The following is a 17,530-nucleotide window of genomic DNA, read 5'->3' as shown; positions in this document are numbered from 1 at the left end:
TGGGGGGAGGGGGGGTTGGCCAGAAAGGGAAGTACATTTCTGCCATCTGTCTAGGAATAATGCCCAAATGTTGATCATGCCTAAGAAACATTGCATTTATATTAACATTTTTTAAAAAATCATCTTTTTTTTCGCATGTCCTCCATTTTTAAAAAATGTGTCCTACATTTGAAAATGTTGTCCTATATTGTTTAATTATTCAATTGTTTATTTTTTGGCTCCCCAACCCCCATTGTCTGGGGGACACCAACCCGGCCCCCGGCTCAAAAAGGTTACCTACCCCTGCTCATAGGGCATGCTTTCCAGGCCCTTTACCATTTTAGTCACCCTCCTCTCATGAGAAAAGGAGTGAGTTTGGAGGCATGTGCTCCCAACATGGCACAGCTGCCAACTGTTGCAAGAAAGAGGTCAAGCTCCACTGGGCAGTACAAAGCAAAGTGGATGGACTCTTCCCTAGGATGGCTCTGCTAGGCACCTGCTCCTCCTCCAGTGCCTTCTTGCACTGGATAACAGTAATTGTTGGCTGGTATGCATGTGTGTTTTAATGTACAGTATATGTTTTGCTATTACTGCTGTGTACCTTCAAGTTGTTTCCGACTTAAGGTGACCCTAAGGTGATTCTATCGTGGGGTTTTCCGGGCAAAATTTGTTCAGATTTGTTCAATCTGGGGAAAATGCAGGATAGAAATAATAATAATACAGTGCACCCACTCCATACGCACGTGCACCATACGCGGCTTCCTGCTTACACGGAAGCCATGTCGCCATTAAATGAATGGCGCATGCGAGCACACACGCACCCTGCACGAGCTTATGCGGGATTTGCCTTATGCAGGGGGCAAGGCTCCACTGGAGTGGTAGTAGTAATGATAACAATAACAGTAATAATAATACTAGAATGAACCAAAAGAAAGGCATAATTGCACTCGGCTTCTTCTACAGAATAGCCTCTCCAATTCTTATTTTTCCTGAAGAGCATGAAACTGTGTCCGAAGGGACACATAAATGGTCCCTTGAGACAGGACCAAAAGAGAAGCAAATGTGCTCTTACGTCTCTCTGCCAAGTCAGCAGCCTCTGGACCTAAATTTTTCAAATTTACTCATTAACTCTTGTGGGCGCTCCAGTTATCTGGTGCACTTGCATCGTTCTGAACTGTGCCCTCTCCAACAAGAGGCCAGGGTTCATCCACCCCAACTCAGACATTTTAAAACAAAACAGACTTCGTCTGCATGGTATGGCTTGGCAGCCTCAAGAGAGTCCACAGAAACAAAGAGGGCTCTGTTGATCCTGGGCCAGAAGCTCCATGGGTCTAAATGCCTCATGCCATCTCTCGCTTTCTGAGTTGTGGGATGCACTCTGCCTAATGCCATAAACACACTTATAACAAAGGAGGTCTTCTGCAAGGTGAGGAACAAGGCCTCAAGGATCAGACAAAGGCCAAGGTTATCCTTGCAACTTCACACCCTTTCCAGACATCCTACCCAAGTTCCAAAACAGGTTTGGAGCCTTTTTCTTCTGAATACGAGAAGCAAGTGCCCAGGTGGTGCTAGGAGGAGAGAAACTCATCATGGGGCAGAGCAGAGCTGAGCAGAGTGCCACCTCCTAACCATAAGAAAAGATGAGCTGCTTCTATTGAAAGACTCCAGCAATTCACCTCTTACGTAGGTTACAGAAGCCTACATACACCTGAACTACTAGTCATCCAAAGAACTGTCAAAATTAGCTATGAAGTAGACCTGCAGCCATTCACTCATGGTTTGTTTTTTGTTTTTAATTTCCTTTTGGGGAATTTTTGGTGGTCTTTGCACTGAAGTTCCCCTGGGCAGAAAAATGGCCCCTAGGTCCCGATATCTCCTCCCCAGAGAGAATATAGAAATGCACAGGGTGCTTCGTCATCAGAACTCAGCATTCTGCCACCCACTTTGTAAATGCTGCAAAAATAAAGCCCGCCTTAGGTCTCACATTGGGCGATGGCTAGGATATAAGTAAAGAAAATATTTGGAGACTTCCATCTCTTGCTTTAATAAAGAGCTGTAAAGGGTTTAGGAGCCTGAGCTGTGTCTGTAGGTGGGGGATTTCTCACTCCAGAACACGTTCCTCTCTAAGGGGCTGCAACCGCAAAGCCAGAAAGGGAAAGCAAGCAGCAGCAGCACTTTAGTGCCTTACCTTGGGACGAACACCTCATTGTGGAGGTAATTCTCAAAGGTCTTCCGGAAGGCTGACTCCTCTAGCTCCTTCTGGATCTGGGAGTCGGTTTTGGGACAGGAGCAACACTCTCCATTGATCTCCTCGGTCTCGTTCTGATTGGGCTTGTGGGTGTCATCCGACTCCAGAGGTGGGGACCAGTTCCGGGATGGCACCTTCAAACCTGCAAGGCAGTAAAGCTCAGGACTCACTTGGTTCAGAGACCCAGGGGCTGCAACCACTGGGAAGACCCCAAAATCTCAAGGAAAGAAGGAAGAAGAAAGGTATAATTCAGATGCCTGCCCCCCCCCCAGCCCTGCCCTGGTTGATCCTATCCCTCCTGTTGCCAGGTCTGTGCAGGGCAACCTGTCTGGATGCTATTTTGAGGGGTGCTGCAGCCGCCCGCTCCCCTCCAGATATGCTTCCTGACATGGAGGGTCATGAGCCGGAGCATGTTTCTGTCTCCTTCTGGAACTCAGCCTTTGTTGCTCAAGGGTCTGCTCAGTCAAGGTGGGGAGCACACAGCTCATGGCCCAGATGTGGCCTCCACAGTTGGTTCAGCAGTTCCTGGGACCACAAAGCCCCTGTACCCATTGGCTTTTTCCTATAAGAGGAATGAAGACCCATTTTTCTAGAAGCCTTCAGAAAGTCTGGCAAGCATTTCAACCTGATCAAGCACATATCAAGTGGCTTTTTAATATGAGTGTATTTTAATGGTTTTATAGCACTGTCTAGGTTTTGTGTCTATGGACTGTAATAAATTATGACTGACTGACTGTACTGTATTTTAACTGTGGCTTTGTGTGTTTTAGTTGTGTTTCTATTTTAACATACTATACCTGCCTCAAACCTTGAGGAGAGGTGGGAAAGAAATAAAATGTATTCTTTATTATATCACCCAAACTTTTCCTTGCTTTTTTTCTCCCAGTGAAACAAAGTTTCTTTGGGGCCAGATGTCCCACTATGGCAATGGGCTATGTGTGTGCACATGTAAGAGAGAGAGAGAGAGAGAGAGAGAGAGCGCAAAGCTGGCACTGAGATCCTCAAAAATTACCCAGCCCTTGAACTGAGCCATCCACTCCAATGACCAACACCACCTCAAGGGAATGAGAATTGTGCCCTGCAGATGGGCTGTATTGTCCAACTCCTAATCCCTTGCAAAGAGGAGCAGGAGCAGTTGCACCTTCAGCCTCAGGGTGGCTGGCCAGCTGCGGTTCCCAAGTGGGTAGAGGAAGTGATGCACCAGCCCACCCTGCTTACCTTTCAGGCAGTAGTCCAGTTCATAGAGCTCCTTGTCTTCATGCAGCTGCACATAGGATACCAAGTAGTGTGTGATGTTTCCGTTGGGATCAGAGGGTGGCTTCCACTTCAGAATAATCTGAGACGAAGAGTTGGACACAGAGATCGGGTCTGTGGGGACGGCAGGCACTGGGGAAGGAGAAAAGAGAAAGAAGGAAAAGGGAGGAATCACCCACTATAGAAATAGGAGACAGGCAAACAAAAAACTAGCTGTCTTCTCTTGCCCTGGCTATCTGTTTGCAGTGGGGGAAGTCAGGTGCCTCTGAGAAGTGCCCAACAGGGAGAGGAAGAAGGTAAACCCAGTTCCCTCACCTGGATGGCTTGCCTCAGCATTCTGAGAGACTACCTCTACACGTGAAAGGGCCACAAAGCCATCCTGGCCAATCGCCCATGGCAAGTTTTTTCCTCCTTCACAACAATGTTCCATCTCCCTTTCAGAGGAGAGGGCAGGCAAGCAGAGAGCAGTTTATGGGCCACACGTGGCTCCCCCGGAGGCTTTCCCAATTGTTCCCAGAGGCCCTCAACTGCCCCATGGGATGGCATTGCCCCAACCCTCTGCCTCCAGAGGTTTGCTTGCTCCTGCTTAAAACTCATAACTTTGGGAAGCCAAATCTGTTAATTTTGGAGACACCACACCTAGAACTGATAGGGGCTTTCCCTGGTAGGAAGCTTGTCCAAACTTTACAAAGCCTTATTTGTATGTGCAGACAGGCACACCACTCACCAGAGGCATTGGTCTGAACATAGATAATCTCACTCTTTGCCCCATAGGTTTTGCGCTCATCTGAGTAGGTGACCAGGGTCTTCACAAAAATGGCATACTGCATCCAGGGCTTCAGGCCTCGCATCAGGAACCCAGGGTGGGTTGGCAGCTTACTATCTGTTGGCCGAGCAGGAGGGTCAATGTCCACCACTGTCCAGCTGTTGGAGCCACAGACATCCTGCCCGTCGAATTCTGTCACATTCCGAAAGGGCCTGGATCGAAGCAGATAGTAGAAAGGGGAACTTTGAAAGATGTTCTCCATGCATGAGCGCTGCTGTATTTAAAGTGGCCACCACGCTGGCTGAGGAAGGCTGAAGGTTCTGGACCAGAACAAAGCAGGTCTCTCTAGCTCAGCATTCTGGTCTCACAGAAGCCAACCAGCCTCAGTGGGAAGCTTGCCAGTAAAGATACAAAGCCAATGGCATCCTCTGTTCTGTCCTCCTCAGTAAGACATGTTGGAGACCGCTTCTTGTGCTTAATTTCTAGTCCCGAATGGCCTCATCCTCCTAACACTTTTAAAGATATTCAAGTTAGCAGCCACCATGGCACCCCTTGGCAGTGAGTCACACAGTTTAGCCCTATGCTGTTCCTGTGTAAGTGGTGACTTACAAAGAAAAAGGAGCTTGCCTGGGTAGGGTTGCGTGGGTAGGGTTGCCTGGATGGCTTGCCTGGGTAGGGTTGAGGGATGGTACATATGTGTCCAAGGGCCAGCCCAGCAAAACTGCCAATGTGGTGTAGTGGTTTGAATGATGGACTGCAATTTTGGAGACCAGGGTTCGATTCCCACCTTGGTGATAAAACCCACTGGGTGACCTTGGGCAAATCACACTGGATGAACTACAACTCTCAGAAGTCCTTCAGTCAGGTACCATGGACCTGGTATCCTGGGAGCTTCCTGAACTCCACTCCCACGTCTCCCCTGTTCAGCTGGCTCAGCTCCTGAGGCTGCAAATCGTCTCTCTCTGGATTCTTTTTGTGGCCTACTGGCATACTTCCCTCAAAAGGCTGGCCTACTTGCTAGAGGTACAGAAAGGCACGAGGCATAGCCCTGGCATATTCTGGCCCTTCAGTAGCATAAAGGAATCCTATCCCCACTTTCTGAGGGCTGCTGGACAGCCCCAGTGACTGAATGGTTTGCTGGCTGATAGCCAGGCAACTGGGCAACACTTCACTCACGCTTCCTTGTAGAACAGCATGAAGCCAAGGAGGTCGCGGAAGTCCAGTGGCCAGTACGGTTCCCACTTCAGCACAATCTTGTCATGGGACGTTTTTATGAGGGAAAACTTGAGTACTTCGTTCTCACCTGCAGAGGAAAACAGCACCATGGACCAGCATTCAAACAAAGTGAGAGAGAGACAGGATGTAGCTTCTGAAAGGCATCTGTCTTGTTTGCAATGGCTCTGTCATTCTAGCAGGACACACAAAAGAGAAGGTTACACTGGTCTGGTGGGAAGCTCAGAAAGAGCGGCAAGAACAACAGCACCCCGCAAAACAGCTGGAAGGTGGATCTGTGCCATGGGGGGGGGGGGCAAATGATAAAGAGGCTCCCCAGACACAAATGTGGCCAAGAAAACCCCATGATAGGTTGGCCTTAGGGTCGCCATAAGTTGGAAACGACTTGAAGCCACACAACAAGACGAGAGAGAGAGAGAGAGAGAGAGAGAGAGAGCGAGCTTGGGGCAGTAGGCCAGGACAGCCCAGGATGAGGTCCAACTGGCTTAGGAACTAGCAGCAAGGGCAGTCTGTCAATCTCTAAAGCAGAAGACAGGGAGGAGAGGGGCCAGATGTGGATCTGTATCGGATGGGAGAAATATGTATCAGATGGGAGAAATATGAGAAATCTGGTTGAGAGAGATTTCTGATGGGGGGGGGGGGGGTAAAGAAAGACAGAGAGAGAGAGAAAACGTGGTGGTTGGCTGTTTGTTTTCTTCCAGGGAATGAACACTGAGTGACACACATCAGCCTGTGAAACTGCAGGGAGGAGGCAGAGTTTCTCTCTCACACACAGAGCCACAGCAGCAACATGTTGCTGTTGCTAAAAGAAGGAGAAAGGACAATTTGTCCTGTGTTCTAATAGCCTGGCAGGAGATTGGGTGGGAGAGGGACTGTTTGCTTCACAGCTGAGGCTGAACAACATACACATCATACACAAACTGGATGCTGCCAACCAGGGCCTGCGTGCAAATGAAACTGAGAGAGAGAAACCACTCCCCAACTATTATCATCTCTCTCCCAGAAGCAAACAAAAGCTGGGGTGTGACAAAAACAACAAACATACGCACACACAGCCCCATCAGGAAGGAAAGTCTTGCTTCCTCTGCCCTTTGCTTAGCAAGCAAAGATGCAAATAAGAGCCACTGCAAAGCTGGCACTGATGGGCACCAAAGTCTGTCTCAGAGCAGAGCAGGTGGCAGCCTAAATCCTAACTGGAGAGGGTGGCACGTACCTGGCAGTAATTCCCATCCAGAACAGGTCTGATCCCCTTGCTGATCAGCTGAGAATACGTATCATCCTCCTATCACTCTCTTGAGCACCTTCCCCAAAGCAGGGGCTAATACCAGCAGAATGGAGTGCCTACAAGTGGGGCAGGGAGCCTGATGCTCACCTGAGATGACTCCCCACACAGAGACCCCACACACCCAGAGCATGGGGGGGGGGGGGACAAGCGGCTCTCTCTCAGACGTGCAAATATTCAGACTAATAATTTTCCAAGTCCTCACCATGGGAAAAAGAGAACTATTTTCAGAGTTTTCCCCCAGTATTTGGATATCCTAAAAAAATGTTTTAAAAGAAATTATTGTGCGCAGAAACACAAATGGTGGGCACTGCACCAGAAAAAAACCCCATAGTACAAAAACTCATGCATTTTTCTGGAAAAGTGGTGGTGTGTGTGAGTGTGTGTGTGTGTGTACAAAATGGGTCTTTTTCACTGTTCCAAATGACAGGATGTGAGGGTCTTATCTACTGGGAAATGGGTTGTTTTCACAAAAAAACAAAAAAACTACAGTATTACTACAGAGAATTATACCTACTCCTCTACAGTTTGCTAACAACCAGCAGAGAACGGTGGCAAATTTCCCACCTGTGTTTTCTTCCAAGACACTTGCTGTCTACCATGCCTCCCCCCTGCTTACATGAGGCCGGTCCCCATTGGTCTGAGTTGCGATGTCATTCTTCTCTGGCGCCCCTTTGTCCCTGAGATCTCCTCCAGCTTGTGGATCTCGACAGGCAGAGTTTGGGGTTGTAGTGGAAGAAGAGCTTCCCACGGTCAATGGTGAGTTGTGCTTGCTCCATTCCCACAGATCCGGAGGTTCTGGTGTCCAGAGCAGAGAAGGAGTAGTTCCTGCCAAAGGGAAAATGAGCAGAAGGTGGGTGCTTGCTGTTGTTACACAACACAGATCACATTAGCTGTACTGACAGAAACTGAACACAATAACTACAAATGTATCAAGGAAAGTACTCTAAAATTATAAATTATAACTGCAAACAATGACTAATGTTATTATACACTTACATATATGTGAAAAAATATACTGAACTTATTTTAATCCAAGTAAGCATGTTGAGTGGTTATTCTACTAACTATCATTATCATCGTAAATTCAAATTATATTACAAAACTATATACTAAATGTACCCAGATAAATTAAGAAGATTGAATAAAGTACTCACATATTACAGTCACAGAGCAGCAAACTTGCATGCAGCTAAAATTTGTGCTGGAACCCTAAGGCTTATATAATCCTGAGCTAAATGAGGTTTGGACTGGAAAGCAGAGCTCAGGTGATTAAATCTGGATTTACGTAAATGGAGTTAATACAAACTTTAAAAATTTAAATGAAATTGAGACTTGTGGGGAGAGATAAATTTAAAAGTATCCAAAAGCACTCCCTTTGCAAAAGGAGCAAAAGAGCAGGCCCAACGCCATCAGGCCTGAAGAGAAGAGCCCTCCCCCCTCCTTCCAACTGTCCATTTCTGGCCTAGAAGAGTGAAAGGACAGGCCCAACACCATGGGGCTCCAGCCTCGTAAGAAAAGAAGCCCCCTCCAGTCCATCTGCCTTGGTCCAGGCCTCAGAGGGAGAGAAGAATGCTGGACCTGATCCTCTCCTCACCCCACCATTCCCTTCTCCTTTTGTGTCCGTGTCTTTTTAGATTGTAAGCTGAGGGCAGGGAACTGTCTATTATCCCCTCTGTTGTAAAGCCGCCGGATCCCAGTGATGGGTGGCTATAAATAAATCCTGATGAGGATGATGATGATAGTGGATAATATAGCAATAGCAAGTACATTCCTATATTGCTATCAGTAAACTAGCACTCCCAAGCAGTTTACAATGTGGTAAGCCAATGGCCCCCAACAGCTGGGTACTCATTTTAACCAATTACAAAAGGATAGAAGGCTGAGTGGACCTTGGAGCTTGGGATTGAACTCACACCTTGTGGCAGCAGTACAAGCATTTTAACCATCACGCCACCAAGCTCCTTAATTGAGTAAACTAACAAGAGTTTTGATTATTGCACAAATACATTTTTTTGTTTCTTTACATTTTAAAGTACTTTCCTTCATCCATTTGGGAAGCTATAGCTTGGTGACTGTCACAAGGTGAGTGCTGGGGGTTTCCCAATTGTTGAATTGATAACTGCCGGTGCCAAAGAGTTCACAGCATTGCTGAGTGGGTTAACAGTAAACAATACTGAACGGGACAGTCATACTGAATTCAGAAATACAACACGAAGTGGCATTTGTGACTGGATCCAGCTGTTGACAAGAAAAAAACTTCAAGAGAAAGCACTGAGAACAGAGATGCACAGGCCCGTCCAGACTTTCAGAAACAACTTGCCTGGATTTGCTCAGCTAGAGTTGTCCTTTTCAGACTAGCATCCCCACATTCTGTGTGGGCCCTAGTAAGGAGGGGGGAATGTAGGTCACAGGCACTACGAAGCCCACATTTAAACTAGTTCTGTGTGTTTTCAGGTAAAATTGCCCTTAAAATCATACCTAAGCCTTCCCTGCATGGAAACTATAAAATATTCCTCCACTTCAACTCACCAGAACCTCAAAATGCCTTCCATCCTGGCCTGGCCTGCTTATGGATCTTTGTTATTGCTCAAGGGCCAAGGGTCAGCACCTAGCCACTAGACCAAGAGTCCAGTTTTTTTCAATTCAAGGGAGGGCCCATAGCAGCCACACTCACCCTGCTTCTAAATCTTGCCTCTGATGAGGACGGAGCTTGCGGAAAAAAGGAGAGTGAGAACCAAGGGGCAATAGGAACGGGCAGATTGTCATCAAGTAGCCTGTGAGTTTCTTCAAATCAAACACAAGGTTGGCTTCCACTCTGCAAGCAGATGTTACCTAAAGGAAGGGATTTGGAGAGAGAGTGCAAGTGAGGAACAGCGCAGTCTCTAGGCCATGGGAAGGAAGCCAGTTAACCCAGCTCCACCGAAAGAGGCATTGGGGCCTTTTTCCCTCCGTCTTGATGGACAAGTATTCTGCTAAGCAAAATCACATAGGCGGCATAAACCAGACATGTGGGAGGTGGGATGCACTAGTGGCCAAAAGAGGAAACAGAAAACAGAAGCTAATTTGTTGCAAAAGGACCCTAGAAGGGACAGAGAAACAACTGTAGAAGCTCTGCTAATACAAAAACAGTCCTACCTTTACCAAGCAAAGACTTCAAGGAGCCCGCAAGACGATGCAAAACTGGGAGAAATTTCACATTTTGTATTTTTGCTGCTGTGTGCCTTCATGTTGTTTCCCGACTTATCGTGCCCCTAAGGTGAATCTATCAAGGGATTCGTTGCAAGATTTGTTCACAGTGGATTTGCCTTGGTCTCTCTCTGAGGTGGCTGGAGAGTGTGACATGCTCAAGGTCACCCATTGGGTTTCCATGGCTGAGCAGGGATTCGAACCTGGTCTCCCAAGTCATAGTCCAAAATCAACCACTCCACTATACTGGCCTGGTTACTTTTTGGACTACAACTTGCACAATCTCCCAGTCTACATGCCACCTATAATCACAAATTCTTCAAGTCATATTGGCTGTGGAGGGGAGGGTGTTAAGTATAGTACCCTCCCCAAAGGAGGACCTTTCCTGAGCTCAGAGAGAGATGCTCTGCTGTGGCTGGAGGGAGGCCTTGAGACCCCTTGCCCTTAACCCGCTTTCTTCAGAACGTTCTTATTGACCCATCACCCACTGCTGCAAGAAGTGTGATCCCAGCAAGGTCAGAGTACTTCACTCCCGCGGATGTTGATGATCAAGCTCACTTGATGACAGTGCAGCCTCGGAGCTCCTGAGCACCGTCACCGAGTCAATGACTTTTCCCTTCCCCAGGTGGCAGACCTTGGGGCAAAGCCAGCACAGGGGGTGCAGAGGAGGCTGAAGGAGAAGGAAGACATGTCTTTGAGAAAAGGAACCTCACATATTCTCTCACAAACACACCCTTTTGAGCCGTGGAAGTAGAAAGCCAAGAGTCAACCTATATCATCAGAGTTGAAGAGACCACAAGCATCCAGTCCAACCCCCGCCGCAGGAAATCAAATCAAAGCAATCAGATGGCCATCCAGCCTCTGTTTGAAGACCTCTAAGAAGCGAACTTCAACACCCGAGGGAGTTTGTTCCACTGTCGAACAGTCCTAATCCTCAGAAAGTTCTTCCCCTAATGTTGAGGTGGAATCTCTTTTCTGCAGTTGCATCATGTTCCGCATTCTAGTCCTTTGGAGCAGCAGAAAACAAGCTTGCTCCCTCCTCATATGACATCCTTCAAATATTTAAACAGGGCTATCAATCCCCCCTTAATTCTTCTCCAGGCATAAACATCCCCAGGCTCCATGTGTCTTTCCATAGGGTTTATGAGTTCAGACCCCTCCTTTGGACACGCTCCAGTTTCTCCACATCCTTTTTAATGAATGGAATTAAAACCTGGGAGAGATTCTGGAACTCACCGCCACAAACTGGGACACAACCCTCTGCAACAACAGTTGATGTTTGACAACAGCCAGCCCTTCCTTAGGGAAGCCCTCTTCACCTCTTCCAGGCTGATGGTAAGGGAACAAAACCCAGTCTGTGCCCCTGGGGCCCATAGATTGAGACCTGGGGCGAATGCAAAGGTCCAGGATGGCTGGTACACACACCTCACTGCTTCACAGAGCCTCCTAGAGGTAAGGTCATCTGACCAAGTTCATCTGAGAAGGATGGGAATTGGGACTCTGGGTTCCACCAAGCAAGCCACCAACTTTGGACCCCTTGGTTGTGAGGCTGGTGCAGCAGCTGTCATTTTCTCCCTTTTTGTCCTTCAAAACCAATTCAAACACCTAGAAAGTAGCGAGCTTCCCAGAAATGGACAGGCAAAGAATAGAATGACCACATGATAGTGGGTGCTCCTATTCAGCACCTGATGGCCAGCAGAACAAGCTAACCTAAGGGCCAATTCCGATAATATAAGCACTTGCTTCCCTTCCCCAGGGACAGTCCTTTGCTCTGCTTTCAGTTTATGGCCACTTCCTAGCTAGGGGGGGCAGAAGCCACGGTTGCCCTGTAATAAAAAAGGGAAGAGCACAACACACCTGCCTGACAAGTTCACATTCCCACTTGTCCTTGCAAACTGGTAAATTTCAAGAACAAATGAAAGGCTGAGAGTAATATTAATGTAGAAATGGCATAGTTCAGCGGTGCTAAAAGTTATGATCCTTGGGCCAATGTTGGTCCACAAGCGACCAGCTGGCAGTCCATGGAGTCTCCAGGAAGGGAAAGAAACAGTTGAAATGAAAGAAATATGACAGAAAGGAGAGATGTAGTAGTAATGGGGTGACTTCAACTATCCTGATATTGTGCTGGGAAGGCAAACTCAGCCAAATCCTCAAGGTCTAGCAAATTCCGTCACTTGCCTTGGAGACAACTTCTTGTCCAAAAAGGTGGAAGAGTGCAACAAGGGGATCAGCTAACCAACAGGGAGTGACCTATTAATAAAGTGCAAGTGGTGGGGATCCTAAGGTGGAAGTGACCATGTTCTCCTGGGAGTTTGTGTATACAGTGGAAAGGAGAAGCCAGGCATGAATCAGACACGCATTCTAGACTTAGGAGAGGGTTTCAGTAAACTTAGAGAAGATAGTGAGAGCGATTGCCATGGTCAGAAATACTAAAAGATAAGGGAGTTACAGGACGGATGGGAGTTTCTCAAAAGGGAGATACTGAAGGCACAATTTCAAACAGATTCCAGTGGAGAAGAAAAACGGGAGAAGTCTCAAGAAACCAGGATGGATGACTAAGGAACTTCAACGAGCTAGTTTGAAAGAACATGTAGTAAGAAATGGAAAAAGGGGGAAATCACGAAAGAGGAATTCTAAAGAAATAGCAGGCATTTGTAGGGGTAAAGTCAGAAAAGCTAAAGCGCAGAATGAACTCAGCTTGCTAGAGAGGTTAGAACAAAAAAAGGGCTTTTTTTGGATATGTCCGCAGCAAAAGGAAGAAGAAGGAAAACGGTAGGGCCACTGCGTGGCAGAAGATGCAAAATGCTAACAGAAGACAGAGAAAAGGCAGAATACCAACACCTGTCTTTGCCTCAAGTCTTCTGCAGAAAAGGAAAAGGGGCTAACCTGAGGATAATGGGGAGAGGACAGAAAAGAGGAGTTTCAGCACAGAATAAGTAAAGAGATAGTAGAGGAAACCTTATTCAATCTAAATGAATTTAAGTCTCCAGGACCAGATGAACTCCATCCAAGGGGTATTAAAAGAACTGGCAAATGTAGATATCGGAGCCATTGGCAATAAGTCTTTGAAAACTCCTGGAGGACAGGAGAGAATCCCAGCAGACGGGGAGGGCAAACGTTGTCCCCATCTTCAAAAAGGGGAAAAAAGAGATCCCAACAATTATCGTCAGTTAGTCGCTCACCAGGAAAGATTCTGGAGCAGATATAAACAGTTTCCCATGACATTCTTGCAAACAAGTTTGTAAATGTGGGCTAGACAGGCAACTGTACATGGATTGGAATTGGTTGACGGCCAAACCCAAAGGAGGCTCAACTGGCTCTTTTTCACCTGGAGAGAAGTGACCAGGGGGTGTCCAGTGGGCTCTGTTCTGGGCCCAGTGTTATTCAACATCTTTATCAATGACTTGGAGGACAAAATTGGGGGCATACTACAATGCAGATGACACAAATTAGAGGAATAGTAACCCAGAGGACGGATCAATTCAAATGACCTGAATAGACTGAGAAAGGCGGAGCCAAGCTAACAAAATGAAACTTCAATACGGAGAAATGTAAGGTACTGCACTTAGGGCAGAAAATGAAATGCACAGATACAGGATTATGGGGACACCTGGCTGAATAAACTAGTGTGAAAGGGATCTGGGTCCAAGTAGACCACAAGTTGAACATGAGTCAACAGTGCAATGTTGTCGCAACAAAGTGAAACGCAGGTAACAAGGCAAATTGCGATTTTAGGTTGCATCAATAGAAGTACAGTATAGTGTCTAGATCAAGGGAAGTAATAGTCCCATTCTATTCTCCTCTGGTCACGCCCCACCTGGAATACTGTGTCCAGTTCTGGGCACCACAATTCAAAAAGGACATTGAGAAACTGGAGCCATGTGTCCAAAGGAGGGCAACTAAAATGGTGAAAGGTCTGGAAACCATGCCCTATGAGGAACGACTTAGGCAGCTGGGGATGTTTAGCCTGAAGAAGACATGGTTAAGAGGTGATAAGACAGCCCTGTTTAAATATTTGAAGAGGTATCATATTGATGAGGGAGCAATCTTGTTTTCTGCTGCTCCAGAGACTAGGACCCGGAGCAATGGATCTAAGCTCCAGGAAAAGAGATTCCACCTCAATATTAGGAGGAACGTCCTGACAGTAAGGACTGTTTGACAGTGGAACAAACTCCCTCGGAGTGTGGTGGAGTCTCCTTCCTTAGAGGTCTTTAAACAGAGGCTAGATGGCCATCTGTTGGGGATGCTTTGACTTAGATTTCCTGCACGGCAGGGGGATGGACTGGATGGCCCTTGTGGTCTCTTCCAACTCTACGATTCTATGATTCTATGACAGCTGCCCCTGGCATGTTAGAGAGAAATAATTGCCTCTTTTATTGTTGGAGATGATGCAGAACTATAGCTGGATGATCGTAAGAATGCACTCTTAGGAATAAGAGGGCAGTCCTGGTCCTCTTAAATCTAGTAGGGAGTGGGGGGAAAGAATAGATTTTCCTCATGGAATGCTGGACTGCAGTTCCCATCAGTCCTACCACCCACCCAACCGAACATCCTTAAGTAGAATATCTTGAGCATTTGTCGCGCCAAAGGTGCTGCTCCCAAGGCTGGGAGCACCCACAAGGGTTAAGAAGCAGAAATACTCCTCTCCACAGCCCCTGTCTACCTGGACGTCTTGTGCAAGGAAGTCTGCATCCATACTGACCACAAGTCTGCAGACTTTCTCCTTTAGGTATTTATAGAAGAAAAAAGGACTGGCTGAGTTTCTCTGAGTGGACATCCCCACCCAGATAACTCTCCTGGATATACCTTTGGTCTCTTGGTTTAAATGGATTTTGATTATTAAAAAATGTTAGAAGAATCAAGCAAAGCAGCCTCATGTGTTAGCTCTCGGAATCTGCATCAGCTTCCTTCTGAAACTTTCCACACACAATGGCTTTATTAACATTTTTTTACATATTCCTATCGGCATATTTCTCTTCTCTCCACCCGCAACCTCTGGGGATTTGGTGGTGGGGTGTGCATGTGCAAACTGATGCTTAAACAAACTGCTACTTGTCCCTCCATGTGACAGGTTGGCAGAGGACAGGAGCGCAACCTGATCGACCATCCCTTGCTGGGGAGCCAAGGCCTTCCTCCCCATGTGAAACTGCCTCCTGGATCTGCTGAGCCCCGCTGTCCATACTCCCCCCCTCGACTTCCCAGCTGCCAACCTGGCTCTGCCTGCCACAGTGCCACTGGCAGGCCAAACTGGGGGCTTGGGTGCTTACTTGGTAGAGTTCATGGTGTACCCGGAGGGGCACTCAGAGATACATTCGCCATTGTGGATGACGTAGCAGTTGGACCCTCTGGCGGTCTTGCAGGAGTTATGGCGCTCCAGGCAGAACTTGAAGGTCACGCAGCGCCAGCCCTGGAAGCGATAATAGTTGGGAGGGCATGTCTCCATGCACTTGCCGTCCAACATGTAGTTCCGGCATGCCACGCACTTCTCGGGGTCATTGGGCTCCTGGCAGTTGCCCAGGCATTCTGCATGGCAGCACTTCCCATCTGGGGTACAGCCCTGGGACTTGCAGGTGGGTGGACACACTGGGCAGGGGAAAGAGAAGAGAAAGGGATGAGCAATCCTGACAGGTGGCCCCACCACTTGTTGGCTTCTAGTGGCTGCAGTGCCTCCCCACAGATACACATGAAGAACTGGGCTCCCCTTCACTCACCAGTTATGAGGTTACTCTCTCTGTCAGTTGACTCTGAACACTGGGAAACTGATTTTGAAGGAAGGAAAAGGGAAGACCACCTCCTCACTTCTATATCCCTCTGACATGCTGGCAGAGGGCTGCTTTAATGCCTACAGCAAGGAAGGAGCACTACGCTCCAACCATTTTGAGTAAGTTACTGCTGTGCCTGCTGTTGTGTTTAACCAGAAGACTCAAAGCACTTGGTATCAGCCTAGGCGGAAGCTCAGCTCAGAATGCTTAGGGAGTCCTACGGATTTCAGAAAAAGCCCAGGAAGCCTCTGAAGGGAATACAGGGCCCTTGCTCTGAAGGAATCATGAGTCGACATCGCTGGCAGCTTCAGGCATTCAGGCTCTCCAAGGCAAAGAATCCCTCCCTTGATGTAGGCATTAAAGCAGCCCTCTGCCAGCATCAGGGGCAGGAGAGTGGCAATGTGGGTGAGAAGAAGGAGCTGGGTTAATGTGGTAATTGTCCCCCCCCCCCGCCCCCCCCGCCCAACCGGGGAGGGGGGGAAGAAGCCACCAGAAGCCAACAAGGCAGCCCCCCCCCCCACCCCCCTAACAGTAACTCATTTCCAGAAACTAAGGCTCTGTGTTGGGTTTGAGGATTTTAAGCTCACAGGCACATTATGGAAAATAAAATACACCTCTCTAGAAGCCACAGGCTCTTCACTCTACAGCCCTCCATGGCTTAAAAATGAGACCCTCTGGAACCAAGGTGGGGCTCTCTAGGATAGAGCAGGCCTTGTCATGAACTGGATGAGAATCTGCTTCCTGTGAGGGAGAGGACATGGCACAAATAACATGGCACCTTGAGGCACAGGTCAAAACCTCTTCAGGTCTGGCACTTTCTGTACATCCTCTCAAAGACCTTGCCCTTGAATCCAGGAGGGCATGCCCTCCATGGAGGCTTACTTGGGATGCTCAGCACTATTTTTTAAGTCAGAACCAATAAACCAGCTGTGTGAGTTTCCCTTCAGGACTCTGCTCCTACTGTCTAAGAGAAAAGCTATGGTCATTGTTTTACTTTTCTTCCTCTCCTCCTCCTGCTGTTTATTTGTATCCCACCTTTCTCCTAAATATGATGCTTTCAAGTGTGGCTGGATTCCCAATTCCCATCATCCCTGCTGAGAGGGTAAGGGATGATAAGTCTCTCACCTTCTGCAGTCTAACAAGATGGTCTAGGTCTAGGAAGAAAAAGTGTAGAAAACCTAAAAATACAGCCTTATTGCAAATCACTGGGAAGACTGTCTTCTATGAATAAACACAATGAGCTGAACCGGTTCATCCCCACCCCAAGAGAGTCAGAAGCCACGTCTTTATGCAAATGCCTTGTCTCCTCCACCATTGATAGCTGAGAGCCGATACCATGATTCAGCTCCCCAGAAGGACAGTCGTTGTCCAAAAGCAGGCTCTCTGGACAGGCAGGGCTACCTGCCAACTCAGGTGTCTCCGCTTGGACCTGGCAAGGATTGCCAGCTACCTGTTTGCTCCATCCTAGCACACTCTCCTATATTCCCAAAAGCTAACTGCACAGTCCCCAGGCAGTCATGAAGGGGAGACAGAACCACAAATGCGTCCTAGAGAGAGTCTCTACATGTCTCCAGAAGCAGTGGTTATTATATTGGCCACGTGGAAGCAGACGCAAAATGGATGTTACCTACTGAAGGGAAACATTTTCGCTCTTAGGGGACACCTGTTTTACACCGTAAGAGCTCATACCACCAGGGCACATTTGTGGTTATATTTTGTGATTCTCAAAACTCAATTCAGGCAGCTTTACAGTTTCAAGATGGAAGATAACAAATATCAGAATGTGGCAGAAACCATCCAAGCTCTTATAGAAAAAA

General features: G+C 47.6%; 1 protein-coding gene across 1 annotated transcript in view; it reads right to left on the bottom strand.

Moving 5' to 3' along the window:
• Positions 1–17,530, bottom strand: part of LOC121916648 (insulin receptor-like) — an 89,132-nt gene that overhangs the window by 33,390 nt on the left and 38,212 nt on the right. Inside the window, 17 exon segments of the mRNA XM_042441955.1 lie at positions 2,168–2,369; positions 3,446–3,613; positions 4,209–4,459; positions 5,424–5,550; positions 6,911–6,918; positions 7,389–7,428; positions 7,431–7,472; positions 7,475–7,525; positions 7,528–7,556; positions 7,558–7,590; positions 9,440–9,578; positions 9,980–10,004; positions 10,477–10,508; positions 10,511–10,543; positions 10,546–10,596; positions 10,599–10,621; positions 15,219–15,534. Of these exon segments, the coding sequence (XP_042297889.1) occupies positions 2,168–2,369; positions 3,446–3,613; positions 4,209–4,459; positions 5,424–5,550; positions 6,911–6,918; positions 7,389–7,428; positions 7,431–7,472; positions 7,475–7,525; positions 7,528–7,556; positions 7,558–7,590; positions 9,440–9,578; positions 9,980–10,004; positions 10,477–10,508; positions 10,511–10,543; positions 10,546–10,596; positions 10,599–10,621; positions 15,219–15,534 (1,570 nt within the window).

Source organism: Sceloporus undulatus, chromosome 10 (genome assembly GCF_019175285.1).
Source record: "Sceloporus undulatus isolate JIND9_A2432 ecotype Alabama chromosome 10, SceUnd_v1.1, whole genome shotgun sequence".
NCBI lineage: Eukaryota > Metazoa > Chordata > Lepidosauria > Squamata > Phrynosomatidae > Sceloporus > Sceloporus undulatus.
The sequence above is the reverse complement of the archived record's forward strand: the minus strand, read 5'-3'. Positions and strand labels throughout refer to the sequence as shown.